The 22,167-nt window shown below is 35.1% G+C and overlaps 1 protein-coding gene across 2 annotated transcripts in view; it reads left to right on the top strand.

Annotated features, from left to right (window-relative positions):
• ASXL3 (ASXL transcriptional regulator 3) overlaps window positions 1-22,167 on the top strand; it is a 172,842-nt gene that overhangs the window by 90,289 nt on the left and 60,386 nt on the right. For both annotated transcript variants that reach the window (XM_075993568.1, XM_075993567.1), the window contains 3 exons: window positions 6,279-6,396; window positions 7,349-7,468; window positions 18,584-18,747. In XM_075993568.1, coding sequence (XP_075849683.1) covers window positions 6,279-6,396; window positions 7,349-7,468; window positions 18,584-18,747 — 402 coding nt within the window. The remainder of the gene's footprint in view (window positions 1-6,278; window positions 6,397-7,348; window positions 7,469-18,583; window positions 18,748-22,167) is intronic.

The raw sequence follows: 22,167 nt of genomic DNA, 5'->3' as shown, positions 1-22,167 counted from the left end.
TGTTATGCATGTGACCAGAGTGAAGGTGCGTCCCTTCATAATAGACTAGATTTACACTCGCCATCTGTTTGTTTATGTAGATCTGGTAGTGCTTCTTTCTGAATTTAAGATGACAAGACTTAAGGCTGATCTGTAAGGTAGTCCATTAGTATTCCAAAGTACAGCTAAGACTTGAGACAGTTGTGCCTTGTTGATATCATCTCCCTAAAATTAATTTAGACTAAAATAGTAAGACTGATTAGATAATATCAATGTCAGAATAAAACTCTGATATAGACTAATCAACAGGGCTACCACTAGCTAATTAAGACTCTGGCATGGAATAGAAAAATCATCACCCCTCCCAAGTTGTCAACAAAAAAGAATATCCCCTCTTAGGGTACAGGGCACACCCTCAACAGCCATCTAAGGTAGCTCTCCTAACCCCATTTTCTGAATATAGTACATGAACTTATATTTTCCAGGCTGTGAAATATCCAAATTTAAATATTATAAGTTAAATTATAGATAACTTCTGTTATATACATATCAATGTAAAATAAGAATTTTGTTAGAATTTTAATAAAAGCTGAAAGCTGAGAACAATATGATATAAGTATACTCCATTTGGAAGAGAGATGCTAGACACAGTCCCTCAGGTCTTACTGAAAAGGTGACCAGATGGTTGACTGACCATCCCCCAACAGATATATAAAAAATAAGATTCATTATATATACATCCCTCCCCAAATATATATATTCCAAACCTTGTATTCTTGTATTTTGAAGGATTATGAGACATGGATAATTCTGAAGGCACAAGGATGACCTTATGTCTAGGCAGAAATAAAGTAAATGGAGAAATAAAGTTATATCATGTTATACTTTGTACAGTAAGACAGGGATGCTGAGTATACCTGTGGCCGAGTGGGTGCTGTACTGTTAACCATGCATGGGGGAGTTGTAAAGCCCTTGCCCAGGAAAAGCTACCTGTTCAGGTGAGAGGAGCCCAGGTATGTGGGGCTCATGCTTAGGGGAAGCCCAGGGGTCAGCCGTAGAGTACATGGTCCATGTTAGGGTAGAGTGTAGTTTCAAAGGTCTCTCCCCATAGGCCTCTGAAGTATCCACTAATGCAGGCCATAAAAATCTAGCAGTTGGCCTTCTGCCTTCCAGAAGGTTGTGATGACTTGGCTATGGCAACACTGGTAAAGACAGCTTGGCCCTGTTCTTCTCACTCATCAGTCTCAATCCTAATCCTGGGGGAGCCAGGGGAAGAAAAGAAAAAGAGGGCAGAGATGAAGGAAGATACAATCCTGAATCCCTTCTCCAGTGAAGTTTTTGACCTGAGGCATAAGTGTGGCCTGGGGAGGGTAGAAAGACAAGCTTTTCCAACCTGAAAGGGACACTGTACAAATACTCAAAAGTGACCCAAAAAGCTGGGCATTCTACATCAAATGTTGTCCAGAAATGAGAAAGGAAAATTGGTCAGAGCATATATAATGCTAGAAGGATGAAGTTATTTATTCATTGTTCCCTGATTTCTGCCTTTTAAATAAAACACTTATATATTTTAAAGAGAGAATAATGAGGAACTTTCTATTTTTAATAAACTTATTTTTTGAGAATTTTTATCTTCACTCAGTAAATATTTACTGAGCACCTGATATACTCCAGATACTCTTCTAAGCACTCAAGGATATGTCAATGAACAACACAGACAAAAATCCCTGCCTTTTTAGAGCCTACTTGGGCAAGGGAGGAAATAATGACATTATGCAGCATACTGGAAGGCAGTAAATCCATGAAAAAATAACAAATCAGAGTGGAGAACACAGTGGGAGCAGTAATACAAAGTCTCTCCTTATCACGGAGGACACATTCTAAGGTCACCCAGTGGATGCCTGAAACCATAGGTAGTATGAACCCTATATAGACATATTGTGGTTTTTTTCTATACACGTATACATGTGATAAAGTCTAATTTATAAATCTCTTACCATGACATTTATAATCTTATAGTAAGAGATTAATGAAAATAAGTGATAATAAAATAGAACAATCGTGACAGAATACTTTAATAAAAGTTATATGGATGTGCTGTCTCTCTCAAAGTATCTTAATAGTTTTGGCTGTGGCTAACTGAAAGTGCAGAAAAACAAAACCACAGATTAAGGGGCACCGCTGTGTCTGATCAAGGACCTGAAGTATATGAAGAAACGACCCATCCAGCTGTCTGAGGGAGGAGTGTCTCAAGCAGAGAAGAGCAAAGGGCAGGAGTGTGTGTGTGGAGTGTTAAGAAAGAGATAGCTCAAAATGATCAGAATTAAGAACCATGGCTAAGGTGTGGGGTAGAATGCATTTCATGCAGTGAAGCTTTGTAAATATTAGCTGAGCAAGTAAGTGCAGGCAAACAGCAGGTATTTGCTGGAAAACACCCTATGGTTCGTCTTTGCTGTGCCTCTTCCACAAATTTGGTACCGAGGTGCTAGTGTGGTAACTTCAAGCTGTAGGGGGGCAACTGGGGTAGTAGGGCTGCCTTTGTGTTGAACCTAGATTCACTGTTCTTTATAAACCCTTGACAACCATTTTGGGGAATTTCTTTGACATCTCTGTAAACTTTTTAAGTCCTTTATTTCCAGCCACATTGGTTTTTTAAATATTCCTGACCACCAAACATCCCTCAGGGAGGAGCCTTGTTACTGCTGCTTTTGCTTACTAGAGACCTGACAATTTCCACATGACTGGTTTCTTTTTGTCATTTAGGTCTCATCATCTTTGTCACTTTCAGAGAGAAACCTTTTCTGATGCCCCACTCTATGTTGGTGCCTCCTGCCCCAGTTACTCCACTTCATCTTCCTGACATAATTTTCTTAGCATTTGAATGTGTGTGAAACTGTTACATTTATTTTATGTATTTCCTTGTTAGTCCTTCATGAAAATATACAATAATTAAACCTTTCGTCATACTGCTGTACATCAGCAGTGCTTGGACTGTAGTGTAACTGAGTAAGTTCTCAAAAATGCTTTGTTGTAGAATGTGTAAATCACATAAATATAAAGAGTTACATTTATTGAATATTTACTATGTGCTGTAAACTGCGATAAATATTATTCTATAGATTTTCTATTTAAAGCATCTTGCCGGCATTATTTTCTCTGTTGTTCAGGGCCATTTGCTGTCTTTCTTTGAGTCTACGACCCCTTAACCATTGCGCCTCACTGCCATTAAGACAGTTCAGCAGCGCCAGTTCCTCTGCAGCTTAGCACAGCAGAAGAGAGATTTTAATACCTGTATTGGGCAGTGGTCAGACTGAATAAATACCTTTATTTGGCTGGGGGCAGGGAAGGCATGGTGTTTAGTTGATCTCAAAGGTGGGTGCCCTCATGGCCGAATTTGTCCCACACGCATCTTTGTCTGGGCATACTGTTTAAAAACAGAAAGACTCACCTAAGAATCTAGATTTGATACTTCTCTTGAGTAGCAGTTGCCCCCTCCGATGGGGTACCTGTGTTCCTGTACCGTGCAGTCTCCCCTGTTTATGTTTTACCTCCAGCCAACCTGGAGAATTAGAGCTACATAACCTTCTCCCCCCAGAATTGAAGAGCTAGACCCCTTTGTACGTGCGGCATGCATGCCCTACTACAAGGGACCAGGAGTCACCCTACAGCCTGCCACGTGGACAGGAGTGCCAGAGTTCTTTTGTTTATAGCGAACCCAACCATCCCAAGCAATCTCAATTGAGTCCACATTGTTTTTTCTCCCTCCGTCAACATTCTGATCTGCTTGGAGGGTGCCCCCAGTGTCCAGATTCAAATAAATCCTACTTTCTGGAAAGTGCATTGGAATTTTCAAGGCAGCCACAGACACAGTTGAAAATGCCTGTGAATTGAGGAAGTGAAATCAAGATGCCTCTTTTACCATTCTGATGACTGAACTCTGATGTGCCTAAGTGTGTCTAGCAGCCTGTCACTGCTTTACCACTGTTACTAGTGACATGGGAAACAAAGACTTTCTAATTTATGCTTATTTGCCCCTGGAAGTGTTATTTGGGAACAAATCTAATGCTTATTTTTCAGCGGTAAAACAAAAAATACATTTTTAATACACTTAAAACACCTTTTTTTTTAATATCATGAGCATTTAGTTTAGGTCACCTAAAGGCACATAATGTTGTGAGTCAGTACTTTTAAAACTATTGTACTGAGAAATATTCAAATTTTTCTGAGTAGGAAATACATAATCAGAAAAAATCATTCAAACTCTGTATTGGTTAGCTTTTTTTTATCCTTGCCTTGATGCCACCTTGATTCTTTAAAATTCAATACCACTGCGGATTTTTATTCTTACATTATTTCATCATAGTTTCTTTCTGTCTGATTACTAATTTTTCTGTTGTATAATCTTTTCAGTTCTAGAAATGGAGGTGAATATTTTTGTTACTTTATTATTTACCACAAAGCTTCTAGGCCTCTAGTTAGTCTTTTTTTTTCCTTACCAGTATTTTTTAAAAATAAATATGCTAACCACACACACACACACACACACACACACACACACACACACACACACAAATGACTATTTTTAAAATGCCTAATATTTTTCCAAGGGATATAGTTGAAATCTATGCTATAAAGGCTCCTAAAAATGGATCACTCTTTATACAGGCTTTATTGTTTTATGAAGTCTTAACTAGTGAGCAGAGATAGACTTAATTGTATTTTAAAGCACTGTGTTGCCTTGTTCTGTTTTATTATTGGATTCATAGGTTAATGTCTATAAAGTGATTTGAGTTCTTATACAAGGCTAGAGAGATTATGCATTTCTATGCAAAATTTGTGTGCAATTATATATACACCTTGAAGAAAGAGTAAATGTCTTAAATATTTTATAGCATGTTAGCTCTCGTTAAATATATTATTGACAGCAGGCTAAAGGTGAGAAGGATGGCATCTTATTAATCTTTTTATCTCTTGCTCTTCCCCGTACCATGCCTGATACTTTATAAAAGCTCAATAAATGGAAGAATCGAAGGCAAGATGTCTAGTGTTATCATTAGCAACCATACCATTTGTAATAGATTTCACAAGGCTTTAGTTCTCATCTGGCTTTAAGTCTTATCTGAATATTCCTTCTTTCAATGAAATGGTACTTAATTTTTCACTTCTGTAATTATTTGATTGCTAAATCTTATGGTCAACAAGTTGGGAATTCAGTTAATACCCTTTGCAAATAATGTGACATCGTTTTTTGACAGCAAGGGGAAATACAGTCAGTGCAGTATTTCAGGAGATCCTGACAACTCTTGGTTGAAGAACATTAATCAAGTAACTGGGATGTTGTAAAATTGGTAGAAACTACACAGAAACCAGGAATAAAAAGGTTTGAGACTGTCTGAAGCCAGCCTTTTAACCTTTTGAAGAGTTTTAGCATTCCTGCCACTGTGAATTTAATGGCTCTTCAGTTTCGTCTGCTTAAGACCTTTTTTTTTATTACAGGTAATTTTCTGCATAAAGCGATCAGCTAGATAAGCTGTATTTCAAAAATTTTAAAAGTCTCTTATTATATTATCATCACCGTGGTCGATTCATTTATGAAACACAAAGCACTCCCATTTGGAGAGATTTATTCTCATATCAATTTTTTCCTGGATTCGCCAGAACCCCGTCATGTTCGTGTTCTGAAGGTTAATGCCCAAAGTCAAGCAGACAGAAGCCAAGTGCTGCAAGGTTTCCAAGATTAGGACTGATTCCCTTCACAGAAATAAATGATTCCTGCCATGTTCAGTGATTTTGTGCAGTGCTCCCCATGGCTGAGTGAGTGCATCAATACTGTAGTCCTTACATGCTATACATACTGATGACACTCGGTGTTAACTTGATTGACTGAGCAGTGCGCTGGAGAGGACGCACCTGCGAGAGAAGTGCAGACACATATATTTTTATCCTGGTTTTGAAACATTTATTTTACATTGATTTTACTTGGGAGTCGTAGTTGCCAATTCCATGGGCTCTCAAGCCACATTGCTAAGGTAGAACAAACTGTTAATTGCTTGCTTTGTTGTTAGAATTATACCGAAAATGGTCTCAGGTTTAAACCCTTTGCCAAAGCCTGATTTGATGCTTTTGAGGGACAATGACATGCAGGTAACTATTAAGAATCCTGAGAAATTAGGGTTTCTGTAGAATTGAAATCTCTTTAGAGGTTCTGTCTAGCGATGGGCAAATGAATCATATAATTCAATTAATAGACATCATTTTGGCTATATTTTTATGTTATATTTTATTGTCATGTTTTGTAGGCTTTGAGGCAGCAGCAGAAAAGAAGAAATGGAGTCTCAATGATGGTAAACAAGACTGTTCCTCGTGTTGTTTTGACACCATTAAAGGTGTCTGATGAGCAGTCGGATTCGCCTTCAGGTAAAGAGCTGAAATATTGTATGCTTGGCCAGTTTCTTCCCGGAGGAGACTTCCTCACTGAGAAAGATGTCATGAATTTTTTTTTTTTTTCTGGAGCTGAATAATATTTCCACTTGAGGTTTGGTTTAATTTTTTTTTTTTATACTTTGACTCTTTCATTGATTCAAAAATATGGAATATTTCCCAGTTTGTTTTGTTTTTAAAGGGCTCTAGCTCGCTCATCATCACCAAATAACTTTATCTGCTGATGTCAATAGGTGTAAGAAAATGTGTAGTGATATGAGGTGGATTTTATTGTTGTTGCTTTGGCTTTTTTTAATGGTAGACCACATGCTGATATATAATACCATCAAGAGCAGTTCTTCCGTGAGTGTGAATTTGTTTTTCAGTTTTGTGCTGCAAAATCAGGAATCCTTTATTAGTTTTTTTGTTCAGGCAACATTCTTCTCACCCCAGTGAAGCCCTGACCTTTTCTTCTAATTTACCTTCTGTCGTTTTATCAGCTAGATGTACCATTCTATTTATTATAGATTAGTGTTTGCATTTTCCGTTCCTACTTCAACATAAAGTTATTCACAAAGGTATAGTTTCCCCCCCTCTTTGAGATTCCCTTCTTCATCTTTCTGTGTCTGTCTTGTATTGTCTCGAAATGACTTAGTATTGTTCAGGCTTATTCGTGTAGTTTTACAAAAGATCTGACTGTTTCTTTTAAAAGCTATCAGATCAGTGAACATGTTTTTGACTCTACTATTAGGCCATCTGTTCTTGCTTTTTGTTCTGTTTGATTGATTTATTGGGCTTCTCTTTTTAGGGGAATCAGATTGTGGCCAAAGGTAGTATATTAACTCTTAGAAAAAAAGATTATATCTACAGTTCTTAAAACAAATTTAGATTTTTCTTTTCGAGGACAGCGAGAGGAAGATAATGACATAATAACTATTTCCTTTTTTAGGATCCGAATCTAAAAATGGTGAAGCAGACAGTTCAGATAAAGAAATGAAACATGGGCAAAAATCTCCCACTGGAAAACAAACAAGTCAGCACTTAAAACGATTAAAAAAGTCTGGTTTAGGTGAGTGTTTAATAGACTGTGACATTTCACATTTTAGAGATTTATGTCTTTTCAAATAAATTATGAAAAATTCTCAGAACTTTTATTTTTAGTGATTAAACAAGGAAATCAAAATATCCTTCCATTTATCTAAACCAAAAAACGCGCTAAATAAGGAAACTTTATAGTTACATTGAATGGTCTTAAGCTTATTACTAAATTTGTTAATGATTTTATTGGATGAAGAGAGGATAAAGATAAGAGAGTTAAAATGATATGCTTTCAAATAATTATCTGCCCAGTCATGGTTCTGTCTAATGTGTAGTGTTTTATTTATGCAACCAAGTTTCACTTTATTGCGATATACTGTGTTGTGGGAAAATGCAGCATTTGTAAAAGGTTCATTGAACTGGATAGTACATTGTCATTGGGATCTGCTGCAGTAAAACTGCTCTGCCTTGCTTTTTGCCTATGCAACTTGAAATATTTAGTAGTGCCTGTCTGAAAAATAGTGTCAGATTGCTGAGAGTGTGGGAGACACAGTCCGTGGGTCTTGCAAGTCAGCACCAGGTTTTATTGTGTATACTTCCTTCCTGATAACTTTTTACCAGGAACCCAAGAGCAGCATTCAGGGAAAAAGGAGGATGAGAATTAAAAAGGCAAAAAGAAACATATCCTGAACTGAACATTATAATTCTCAACTACCCCTGCCTTGTTGACTGACCTGGACCTAATGGCTTCATTTCTCTCTCTTATCATACTTGTTCCACCTCTGAATAAGGGTGGTCTCATGATAATAATCTGAATCATTATAATATTTTGTAAAATGGTTGGTAAGAACTACAAAGTTCTGCTACTTTTTGGGAAATTTAGGATAATTTTTATTTACAGAGTTTCTCTGTAAAATTCAAGCAAGATTTTAACTGATTCATTTATTTAGTTTTTAGTAAAGCTTTGTCATTTGCCTACATTTGCTAAATCCTGGGAACATCATTTCAATGAAAAACCTTTAAAGAGAGTTTATAATCCTCAGATAAGAGACCTCTGGTAAAACAGAATTCATTTTTGATTTGAATTCTTTAAATAAAGCAGTTACCTATTTTATACTATATAATTTTCAAGGCTAAATTATTTTACAGTTAGTGTCCAACCCAAAATGTATCCATGTGTTTGTGTATAAGCACCCTTACATATACACTGAGGTGTTTTTTCCTAGTACTCTGGGTGTTGTAAAGTATTCTAAGATAAGTAGCTTCTTGAAATAGAAAACTATAGTGGGAGAGTGATATGTAAAGAATATACTAAATATATATATATATTCAAAACAGTGCCGCATTACCATACACTACGTGATTTAAACATGTGACCTTTACCTAACAACAATATGCTACCAACTTCAGTAAAGTTAATGTCTTATAATGAGAGTAAGAACATTTAAGGCACAGGGCCTGCCCACTTATTTACTTAGCTTACTTTAGGATTGAAAGTCAACAAGCCCCTGTACCGTGTTATCCCCTCAGGGGCTTGAGTCTTTAGTCAGGATTTCTAGTATTTTGATTGCAGTTACCTTGAAGTCCATACTCAAGAAGATAGAAAATCAGATTTTTTCTTCTTTTTTTAGATTGAGAGTCAATTGAAAGATATAAAGGCTGATATAGAAGCCTGCTCTTAGGAAATTCTGCATACCACTAAACATCTTATATATTATAAAAAATAGTGCTGCCAGAGGATTTCAGCTGATTTGTTAGCAAATTATAAGGGTAATAAAGGAGACCACCATGATCTTTTGAACCCACTTTGTTTTTAGACTACAAAGTAGTAGAAATAATGAAGCAATGGAGAAATGAAATCATATATTTGCTGCCCATATTTAATGGAATGGTCTAGGTATTTTGACACAAGAGATCTCATTTAATTCTTATTTCAGTTTTGTACAATAGAATGATTTCCATTTTACAGCTGAAGACAATGAGGCCTAGAGGGGTTAAGGAAGTTGCCTAAAAATGACACAGCTAAAATACAATCCAACGCATACCTAACTCCAAAGTCTAAACCATTCATTCGTCCTGGGTAGAATTGGAATGCCAAATCATCTAGCCTGTGTTTTAGACCTTTAGGCACCACTGAGAAGAAACAGCATTATAGGACATAATTAGTCTACCCTAGGTGTTAAAGTGCAGGTATACAGTTACCCATGGAAGAAGAGCCAGCAGCACTAAGCTTTCCTGGCCGACCCTGTACCAAACAGGAGGAAGAAGGTGAGATTTAAAAATAAGTCAATTGAAGTAAAAATCTGTCAAAAATAAACTGCAGGTGATTACTGGCAAGGAACTGTGACTGACTAACCTATCAAGCTGCTGAACAGAATGGCTTATTTTGTGCAGGTGAAGTCAGTATTACTTTTTGAGCTTCCAATATATGCCCAGCAGTAGGAAATGAAAAAATGAAAAGAAGAGCCTGCAATGTAACCATCTCCAGACAATACTCATGTCTTTTTTAGACAGTGATGTTTTTGATGTCCTATTAGAATAGTGATATTTAGTGCTCTATGAGGCATATTTGTGTACATTCTGCTCCCTTTCTTTGCCATTGTGTTGCTAACTCCTTGGGAACAGTGACCGTCCTATAGTTCTTACTGCTGTGCCCATTCTATCCCTCCCGTTTAGTAGGTTCTGAATAAGTTATGAGTGAAGTAATGAATGATTATAATTAACTGAACATGCTAGTAAGTTTATCTGGATGAATGATGCATACTCTAGGTTTCAGCATGGTAGTGAAGCTACTTCTATCTCCTTGAATAAAAATGATCCTGTATTTTTGGGGGAAGGTCATTCTTTGGGTACCGACGTGTGGCTACAGGAACAATGCAAAGGAATGATCCCACCGCACTCCCCTTAACCGGCCACATAGAGAGAGCCTGTTTTCCCTCTTCTGTTTTTCCCACTCGAGTCAGACATCTAATTCATACACTCTCAGAAATGTGATTTTAACCTTCTTTGCTTTATCTAGGTTAGGGTAACTGCATATAAATCCTAACCTATTAAAATCATTCTGAATTAAAACAAATATCCGAAGTCTGTTCTAATTTAAATGGATAATGCTGAAACAAAATCTAGTTAAAATCAGACATCAGGGTATAAGTCTAAATTTTTATTTTCATTGTGATATTTTATTAACAGGATAAAAAAAATACTCCTGATTGTCCCATAAGTACTTCCTCTGGATCTCTGGCAATTACTTAATTTGTCACATTGCAGGATATTTGCCCAGCTCAAGGTATAGGTTTTACTTGGGTCTTGGAATCTTAATGAGTGTAGCTCAGTGTGTCTTGAGCTATATACTCCAGTGTTTCCCTGAGGACTCTGCGGGGGAGCAGGCACCACAGACCAGCTCAGCCCTTCCTGCCAGCTCCCTTGGAGAGGGTGAAGTGCACACAATAAAAAGATGTAATCATAACGAGCTTTGCAATTCCCCGGTCATCTTAGTTCTGATGGTAATCTTAATATTCTCGTGAGAAATCTATCACTCAGCGTGGAAAACCACTACCATTGATGTAGGGGTTTTTGTTTTGTTTGTTTGCTCTTGGCCAGGGTTATATATGAAAACTCTGAGTAGCTTGCTGATTGAATAGACTTGGTAACACGGGATGAAAGCAGTTGAAAAAAATGATAGTCTAATAGTACATATTTCTTTGATGTTGTAGTAAAACAAAAGCGAACAAACAAAACCTTGTCAGTCCCTTTCCTATGTCTAAATCAAGCATGGCAGCAAACATGATTCTGATATGCATAAAAACAAATGCTAACAAAACAAATGCTAACAATGTCTACAGGGACTCCTTTGTTATCATGGGCCTTGAAAATTAGTATAACACTAATTGTTAGACTACCAAGTAATCAGGCAGTAGATATCGAGTTAGGGGCCAACTGCAAATGGGGTTTAAAGTATGTTTTTCTTGCCTAATCAGTTGTTTTAAGATCCTCTCTCCTTGTCTTAACAAAGGATAAAACTCCCCAATGGAATTTTCTGAGACAACCCTCGTAAATTTTCATCTCACTGTCTTCATGGCACTTGGAACGTGGATTTGTGAATACTTTTAAAAATTCCTTAATAATACATTCTTACCACTTGTTTTGTATTTCTTGGTATCTCACATTTTCCCCTAACTAAAATATAAGTTGCTTGAATTCAGGGTCATTGACTTAACCCTGTCTTTAATTGTACTTCTTCCTACCTAGTCTTGCAGTAGGAGTTTAAAAAGTGTTTGCTAAACAAATTTATGCTTCTGATGCTTGTCTCTGAGGGGGTTTTAATGAATGTCCTTGTCGAGTCCAACTTCTTGGATTTATTCCAATGTATTTTATTTGGTTTAATCTTTCTGTAGTAAAGAATTACAACTTGGTTGTTTTTTTGTTATTTCAGCATAATATGGGGGTACAAATATTTAGGTTACGTATATTGCCCTTGCCAAGCCACCCGAGTCAGAGCTTCAAGAGTGTCCATCCCCCAGATAGTGTCCACCGCACCCATTAGGTGTGGATATACTCGTCCCCTCCTCCGCTCTCTTACCTGCCCAACACCCAGTGAAGGTTATTACTACTATATGTGCACCTAAGTGTTGATCAGTTAGTACCAATTTGATGGTGAGTACATGTGGTGCCTGTTTTTCCATTCTTGGGATACATCACTTAGTAGAATGGGCTCCAGCTCTATCGAGGATAATATAAGAGATGCTAGATCACCATTGTTTTTTGTGGTTGAGTAAAACTCCATGGTATACATATACTACATTTTATTAATCCACTCATGTATTAATGGGCAGTTGGGTTGTTTCCATATCTTTGCATTTGTGAATTGTGCTACTATAAACATTTGAGTGCAGATGTCTCTTTTATAGAATATCTTTTGTTCCTTTGGGTAAATGCCCAGTAATAGGATTGCTGGATCAAATTTTAGTTCTACTTGTAGCTCTTGGGGTATCTACATATTGCTTTCCAAAGAGGTTGTACTAGTTTATAGTCCCCCCAGCAGTGTATGAGTGTTCCTATCTCTCCGCATCCACGCCAACATGTATTGTTTTGGGATTTTTTGATAATGGCTATTCTAACTAGAGATAAGTGATATCTCATTGTGGTTTTGATTTGCGTTTCCTTGATGATTAGACATGTTGAGCATTTTTTCATATGGCTGTTGGCCATTTCTCCTCCTTCATCTTCCTTTGAAAGGTTTCTGATCATGGCCTTTGCCCACTTTTTGATGGGGTTGTTTGTTTTTTTTTCTTGCTGATTTTCCTGAATTCTAAATAGATTCTAGTTATCATCTCTTTATTGGATGTGTAGCATTTTTGGATGTGAATATTTTCTCCCATTCTGTAGGTTGTCTGTTTGCTCACATGATAGTTTCCTTGGCTATGCAGAAGCTTTTTAATTTGATCAGTTCCCATTTATTTATTTTTGTGGTTGCTGTGATTGCCCATGAGGTCTTCTTCATAAATTCTTTGCCTAGACCAATGTCTGATACTCTTGAAATAATTCAATGCAGAAAATAAAAATAAAATTTGAATAATAACCCAACATACTTTCATCCTATAAAATTATTCCCAGTGTTTCATAAACATTATTTGAAAATCTCTTACTACATATCTTTGGCCATGAATCATCTTAGAAAACCTGTGTTATACCATTGTAATCAAAAGTAATAAATTTAATTAATTTTGACTAAACAATAAAAAGAAAAACAAATTGTTAAACATTGTCACAAGATGTATTCATATCTAAAAGTTTTCTCCAAAGATATTAAAAATGTGATAAACTGAAATAGGAGTGATTATCTTTTTAACTACTCATTTTATCTTTGGAAAATACATTATAAAAAAACGAAATAATTATACTTACAGTTCCTCTTACTTCCATGTTTTTGTTGTATCATTTCCTAGACATCAAAGTTGGTAACATTTATATTCGATTTGCTTAACCATAATCCCTATAGTTCTTTAACCCTGGTACTATATTTTAATGGATTCAGTGATCCGTGATAAACTTTTTATACAATTTCATCATTTGTGAAGGCTACATTGATCCATGTTTTATGTGATTAGATTTCGTCCTCTGATAGTCCCCTTATACTTTTACTCTTTGAAAGCCTATTTTTCTTCTCTGAAGATTCTTTCAGAATCATTCATTTCTAATTTTTTTTTTTTTTTGATAGAATGAGGAACTCTAGTTTGAACTCTTTCTATCTTTGGGCAGTTTGTCTTGTTTGCCTGGCCTGCCTTTTGCATGTGCTCCTTCCCACTGTGTGAGTGTGTCTGTGCATGCACATTTTACGCATAATTCCTGTGTGGGCTTCCCTCTGGGAGGTATAACTTGAAGCCCATGGATTATACTCATAGATCAACAAGTGCTCCAAAATCCACAGCCTTCACTACATTGGTGATCTTAGAACTCAATCTGGCCAGAATAATAGAGAATTTCTCTGACCCTATTTGGACACATTGCCTGTGATTTTTATCCAGCGATCAGCCTAGTGTCATCTTGTGTAACACCGACTCTGTGGCAATTTGGTAATTGTTGCTTCTCTTCTCTCCTTTGCCCTACCTGAGCTACCTCAGACCCTCTAGGCTAAGTGTCTGGGAATTAGACACTGAAGTGACTCCATCTTTTTCCTTCTCTGGGTACTGTAGGGAGATGCGAGGTGCCAACTTTAATGAGATAAGACAATCATGTATAATTGGATTGTTCTTAAGCCAATTAAGAGTACATATGTAAGGATAATTAAAATGGAATTCAATATCCTCTGTGGCAACAGATTTAGTTCATCTTCCCTGTCTTTGTTCCAAAGTTATAAAACATATTTTTGCTTAGGTGGACATCTTAGGTTTGTCATAAAAGACTATGTGCCTATCTGAAGCTTCTTTTTTCAATGATCTTCTTAAAGATTTTGAACTAAGCTAAACAGTAGCAGCTTAAGTCCTGTCGCTCACATTGCACCTAGCATGTGTTTCAAAAGTAGGAAAAAAATAAGTTTTACATTTTTCTCAAATTGCCAACATTTGCCCCCCAAACAGAATCACTCTTAACAGATAACCTCAACTCCTTTATATGACAATATTTAGGCCATCTAGTAAAGATTAAGCAAATTTATTTCTGTATTTCTGTATTTTTATTCTGTAATTTTTAAAAAAACATTTTGCCCCAGGGTTTGCCTTTGCCTCTTCAACCGAGAAAAGAAGCTTCTTTCTAATTCTTCTCTCCCTGTGGTCTAAGTTTTATATAGAGAAATATTTCAAACATAAAATAGTATAGATGCTAATAAAACAGATGCCTATATAGATAGCCATCACTTTATATACTTTCATGTGTTTATAAGTAAGACTGGCCAGTAAATTTTCTCTCTCGTACTGTTATTTTTTGGTCCTTATTTTGGAGTAAAGGTTATATTAATTTTATAAAGTAGATTGAAGAGCTATCTATCTTGACCTATTTCCTGGAAGGTATAAAATGAAGTAGTGGGAAAGTTCTAGAGAGTAGGTTAAGAAAGAAAGTCGTCCCCCACGCCACATAAAATTCACCTTTATAATTTGTGCTGTGTGGGGGGAGGAAGGTTGGGGGGCTATTGTCTACTGATCAGTTTTTTTAAAAAGTTTTTACAAATTTATTCAAGTTTTTTAAGTTAAATTAAAAAATATATGAACTTAAGATAAATTATTTGTCAAGATATTGGTAAAAGGCATAGTATTATATTAAGCTTTGAAAAATCTATTTTTAATTATAATTAACTGTCTTTTAAATCTGTACCACATCGAGTATTATGCCATTCCCTTCATTCCTCTTCATGTTTATTTATGCCATCTCTTGCCAGAAATGTCTATTTTATTAGTTTAATAAAAAAGCATTTTTTAAATTGTTGATGGTTGTCATTGTTCTTTGCTATTTCATGAATGTCTGCTCTTTTTCTTACAGTCTTTCTTTCCTTCTTGAATTTTTACTCTTTATTAACTTCATGATTTATACATTTAACCCTTGAATTTTCAATCTTTTTTTCAATCTCTAATATGTACAATTTGTCATTAAAGCCAGTTGAGCAGCAATTTACAAATTATGGCATTATCATTTAGAATCCAAATATTTTGTGATTTCCATTACAAATGTTTTTTCTCTAACTTGTGAAGCACTCACAAGTGTGCTTTTTAATTTCCAAATCTATAATGGATGTGTGGGAAATTGGAGAGTTGCTATCTTTGTATTATGATACCTAATTTAATTTCTTTTTGGACAGAGAGATTAATTTTTATGTTATTGTTTAATATTTGTTGAGACTTACTGGTTAGTTGTGTGTGTGTGTGTGTGTGTGTGTGTGTGTGTGTGTGTGTGTGTGTGTTTCCCTTTTGATTACTGTTTCTTGCCTGCTGTTGGGAAAAAAATTACTTTCTCTAATGGCTCAGTAGTGTCCTATGTTATATTCATTGGATCAAAATTGATTACTGAGTTATTAAAGTCCTCTATAGTCTTAAGACAGTTTTTTGTCTGATCTATCAGTTTTTTGGTAATATATGTTAATACTCCTAGCATTGTGTTATGTTTTCAAATTCTCTCTGTTTTATGTTTTTGAGACTATGCTATTTAAATAGATGTAGGTTCAAGGTTATTATATATTCCCTGAGAATTGTTTCTTCTACACTTAAGAAATGACCTTTCTCATCCCCAACAATGTTTTTAGCTTTGTTTATCTTGTCTGATGTTAGTATTGTGGTATTGTTGTTGTAGTTGTTTTGAATCTCTGTTTAGTAGTTCTTAGCTTACCTAGTAATTATTATAATTTCCAAGTATATCCCTTGTAAGCAGCATGTAACTAGATTGTATTACTTTTTAAATCTAATAACAAAATTCAGTCACATTTATCATGATGGAGTTGGATTTAGTTTTGTATTTTTAAGTTTTTCCCTTTTATGCCTTTCATGTGATTGATTGGGTTTTCCTTCCATTTCCATCTCTTTATTTGGAAGCTATAATTCTTTTACTTTTCTTCCAATAGCTTTACAGTTTTAACAAAATAGCTACAAAGTTTTAACAAAATAAAAAACAAATTCGTGTCTCTCATATTCGCCAAAAATGCCAGGGTTTTATAGTGCTTTCATTTCAATTAAATCTTCCCATTTTGGATACAGTTATTGTCAAGTATTTTATTTTATTTCCACTTTATTTTATCCCTCATTAGTTATTAGTATTATTTCTTACAGTTAATGTTTGGAGTTACTCATTTCTGTTAGTCTTCTAGTTTATCGCTGTTTCTGTAACCCTCTCATTTTTTCCTTGTTATAATTTCTTTATTTGTTCAGAACATCTAGTAGTTAATCTCAGCAAGATGCTCCTAAGGGATAGAGTTTCAATTTTGGATACCAAAAATGTTGTTATCATTGCCATCCTTGCCATTTTTGAGAGACCTAGTTATGAATTAAATTCTGTTTTGACACTGAATTTCTCATGGCCCTTTGATGATATTCCACTCTTGTCTTTATTTATTGATTTATTGATGTTATTTCTATCCATGTTATTGTCATAACTTTGAGATAAATCTGTCTTTTGTTCAAAATGGTTTTAAGATGTTCTTTTTATTTTTGATGTTTGGAGATTTAAACACACCAGATGGGAGAATGAATATTTATCTTTCTTGAGATTTGTTGTGTAGCTTTAGCTGGGAACGCTTATCATTATTTCAATTCTAAAAAATATTTCCACCATTAGCTCTTTAAATATTGCCATTCTGCTATCCTCTGTGGGGTTTTTAATCTGAAACTCCTATAAATATGCATTTTGACTGCTTATTACATTCCCTGTATTTCTTCCCATCCTGTTTTGACTCATTATTTTTTCACTGCATTCTAGATATTTTCCTCATGTCTGTATTTTAATGATTCAATAATTCTTTCCTCAGCTTTCTTCATGTCTATATTTTAATTATTCAATATTTCTTTCCTCACCTATGTCCACTGAATATTTTTTTTAATTTCTAAAAATTGAATTTTCATTTTTAGAAGTTCCATCTGATTCTGTTTAAAAATCTGACTATTCTTTTGTAATAGTGTCCTGTTTTCTGATAATTTTTAAAAGTTTATTCTTTTGTCTTTAATTATTTAAAATAAAGGTAGGCAAACTTTTTCTGTCAAGGGCCAGAGAGTAAATACTGTAGGTTTTTCAGGCCCTGTAATTTCTATCACAGCTCTTCAACTCTGCAGTATAGTGCAAAAACAGACCTAGGCAATATATAAACAATTGTGCATGGCAATGTTCCTGTGAAACTTTATTTACCACAGCAGGCATTGCACTGTTTATAGCTCCTAGGCCATAATTTGCTGACCTCTGACTTGAAGCATACTATTTATAAACATATCAAAGTGGTTCTCTCTGCTCAAGTAACTGACAGTGACAATTCTGCTATTTAATGTATCAGGTGACTGTCCCTTACGGTGTCGTATTTTCTTGTGGGTTATGATTTTAAGTTGTGAGCTCTACATACAGCCTTCTGTTGGAGGCTGGTGTGCCTTGAGTTGTGGAATTAGTCTTCAAAGCATATTGCATTTCAGATCTTGCAGCTAATATTTTTATAAAGAGTTGCTTTTTAAATTATCACCCCCAGAAATACCCTGAATAGGGATCTTCTGAAATAATCCAGTACTCAGTGCACTGCCTGACACATGAGGGACACACAGCTATTATTGCTGTCATTATCTCCATTAAAATTAACTGCACTGTCATTATTGTTATCATTGATCCTAGGTCTTATAGAACTTACATAAATTGCAGTTGTTACCATTTATGCTTTCAGTGTTTTAAAAATTCTTATTAAATGGAAATTCGCAGTTGAAATTTTTTATAGGGACCTGATGCTACTTTCAGTTAAAAACATAGAAGATATTGAGTGAATTATACATTATGAAAATTAAAGAGATCTAAAGCCAAACAATAACAAAAGAAGCTTTGGAGATTTTTCTTTTGCCATATCATTTTTAAGAGGGATGGAATTAAACATGTTATTGAATATATACGTTCTGTGTGTGTATGTGTGTGTGTGTGTGTGTTTATATATGCATTTGCCTCAATCTATGGTAAATTCATGCCTCTTGCTTGCTCATCACAGGACACTTGAAATGGACCAAAGCTGAGGACATTGACATAGAAACCCCAGGATCTATTCTTGTCAACACTAACTTGAGGGCATTAATAAATAAACATACATTTGCTTCCTTACCTCAGCATTTTCAACAATACCTCCTGCTTTTGCTCCCAGAAGTGGATAGGCAGGTAAGTAGAAGTTTTAGACATTTGATAATCAGTTGCAAGTTATATTATCATGAAGTGGCAGGTCTGTTAGTGAAGATGACTGATACATGGATGTAGTATATTCATATAATTTATTTAGGAATATATATTTATTGGTATCATTGGTTTATTTGTTTAATCTGCTAAAACAGAACCATTTATTCTCAATAGTGAGCCAATTCAAATTTTAAATGTAGTACGTTGCGGTAGAATGAAAACTACAGACTACCCACATTGGAAAGGGAAAACAAAGAAATCAAGCATTCCACTATCAAATAAATCTTTGGAGTAGCTGCTCCTCTGTTCAGATGGAAGATTGAAATGCAGCAATAAAAAGCCAGGGTCTCTAAGAAATTATGTAAATGTTTTTATCTTCAACTATTTCCAAAAGATATTTAAAATTTATGTTTGTTGTTGCTTTCTGAGAGTCTATCACCATGAATATGATTGCCTATAAATAATAACCTTTTATCATTTTTATTTTAGTATAACTGAAAATGCTTTAAGTGTATTTTTATATTTTGAAAAGCTTCTAAAATAAGGAAATACAAATATAGACCCATAATCGCAGACATCAATCATCTTCTAAAGCTACTTTCTTAGGAAAGAAAAGAAAAAAATTTACATAAACTTTTAATAAATTTTATAAAAATTATTAAATGGTATCTAGGAAACAATCCCTTATGATACTTATTTCAGTAAATTCTAACACTGTATATTGTTTCCAACTGATGGAATTAATGTATGTGTATTTATGAACTTGTGTCTTGAAATAGTAGGTACATCCATGAATTGAACAAGACTCATTCAATATTTTCATATTCCTTTGAATATTTTCATAGGAATTTTCAAATTTTTTATTTGATTCTGTCTTCTCCTAACTTACCCATCTCCTTTCATACATATTTAAATATGATAAGCAATAATTTGTAACAATTCCTATATATCTCTTTGGTGGTGATTATTGTGCAAATTTAGAAAAACATTCTTTTGATTTTGGGTATATTTTCATTTCACTAGGAATTTGCCTTCATTCAATAAAAATTTACATCATATTTCCTCTGACTATATGGTATGTTTTAGGTGCTTTGGGATAACAGAATCATAGTTAAGTGCTTATTAAATGCTTGCTGAATGATTAAATATACTCTAGTTGGATACATAAACTATATTTGTAAATAACCAATATATGAGGTAGAAGCGGGTAAGCTTAGGGGTAGGAAGTACAAAGTGTACTGTACTTTTATATGCAGATGAGAAAGATCAGAGAAAAATTTAACATTCTGAAATTGGACCTCAAGATACATGTAGAATTTGAATTAAATGGATGGAGAAGTACTAAGTGAACGGTCCAAAGGTACAAAATCAAAAACTAATTTTGTGGGAGTCTGAATTGTAAGAAGAACAGTAAAAATGGTTCTAGAAAGACGAAAGTAGATTATGGAAGATTCTTTGAGTATGAAGCTGAACAGTATACTCCCTGTGTCTGCAATACAAAGCCATAGAGGGCTTTAGAGCAGATCTATAATGTAATAGGACTGCTGCTTTTTAAGGAAATTATTCTGGCAGTACTGAAAGGGAATGATAGGAATGGAAAACATGAAAGTGGAAAGAATACTTAGAAAGTAATTTTAGTTGTTCTCAGAAGGCAGATGAGGGCTTGCATTGGAGGGATGGCATTGGAATTAAGGAGGAGGAAAATGCAGGCATTATCATCATCCTCATTGTCCTGGTCTTCTTCCTCCTTCAAGGGTAGCAATTTTACATTTTGTCGAATAACACTTGAAGCAGGGTATCTATAGAGAGGAGCCATTGATGACTCTCAGTTACAAGCTTGTGTGACTGAGACTAGAATTCAGGTGTTAAAACTTTTGTGGGGGAGGGATTGATTTATTAGCTTATACAACTGTTTCCTCTGCTTCAACATATGTGTAGTTTATCTTGTTTACAATTCTGTCTCCAGCTCCAGGAATAAGGTTTAGCATATACGATATACTCAATCAATATTTTGGGGATGAAGAAATAACAAATTGTCCTAGATGTAGTGAAATATTTGGTAACTCAGGAGGCCAGAGTCTAAGCCCAGTATTTTATTCAACCTGTAGCAGTTTCTGTTACTCAGTTTTTTCCTAGTCACTGGGAGAAATATAAAGGAATAAGACACAATACCTGTCCTCAAGTAACAGTTTATTGGGAAATTATTTATTTTTTCAAGAAATATTTATTGAGCATGTATTGCATGCTGTATGCTTTATTAAATACAGAGGATACAAAAATGAATCTTGTGGAGGAATAACAGCAACCTCATGCTGAAATATAATACACTGCTTACTACTAGCAAATAACTTTAATAACTGGATAGGTCTATACCAGTTAATTTAGTATTTAGTATAAGTATAAATTTAGTATAAGACCAGGCAGGGTCTCATAAATGTCATAACAGAAGTATAAAGAAAGTCCTCTGAAACATAGAGGATGAAGAAATTTAATCTGAATGTAGGATTAGAGAAGATTTAATGATAGAGAAGATGCTTAAGTTGAACATTAAAGGACTGGTAGGTGTTTCTTAAGTGCAGCCAAAGGAAATTGAATTTCACAAGAGAAGAGCATGCCATCTACTAAGACTTGTTGCTTATATGTTCCAGCAGATACAGTGTTTCCATAAGACAGAAACAGCCTAGAAGGGGGGATATGGTGGTCTGATCTGCTGAGGGGGATTGTGGTCTACAAGCTTGATGACCTGGTTGCAGGCTTAGCTCTTTGAACTTTTTCTGAAATCAGTGGATACCATCAAAGATTTTTAAAATGAGAAATGACATGCATAGAATAATTTAAACAAATATCTTGGTGCCTGGACTTAGGGTAGGGGAATAAGATCCAAAGGATAAGTAAAATACAGTCATTGTTTTCTCTTAGGAGCCAATAGTCCTGCGAATGATGGATTGGACAGCAAAATGGTACAACACAGGGAAACTGGTTAAGAGACAATTGCAGTTGTTGAGAGATGAAGTAAAGGCCTCACCTTGGGTATTGACCTTGGAAATGGGAAAAAAAAAAAAAAAAAAGGAATGAATTCCAGACTTATTTTCAACCCAGAATGACTAAGGGTAAATGACAGATTGCATATGTGTTGGGGTTGCTAAAGGTCTAGAAGGCAATGAGAGATTTTATCTAGGGTGACTTGCAAGGACAGAGAGGCTCTGTAGGCCTGTCAGCATTTGATACCAAGAAATTTAGAGCTAGCACCCTCTATGTGGTTGAGATGGGCTCTATCCACTCTCTAGAAGAAAGGGACAAATGACTTGAGACAACAAGCTACCAGAACTGCTACTGTTTCACTCCAGCTTGTACATATCCAAGCTTGTACATATCCAAACGGGAATGAACACTGTTTCCTAGGCC

The sequence above is a fragment of the Microcebus murinus genome, chromosome 17 (assembly GCF_040939455.1).
Source record: "Microcebus murinus isolate Inina chromosome 17, M.murinus_Inina_mat1.0, whole genome shotgun sequence".
In the NCBI taxonomy this organism is placed as follows: domain Eukaryota; kingdom Metazoa; phylum Chordata; class Mammalia; order Primates; family Cheirogaleidae; genus Microcebus; species Microcebus murinus.
The sequence above is the reverse complement of the archived record's forward strand: the minus strand, read 5'-3'. Positions and strand labels throughout refer to the sequence as shown.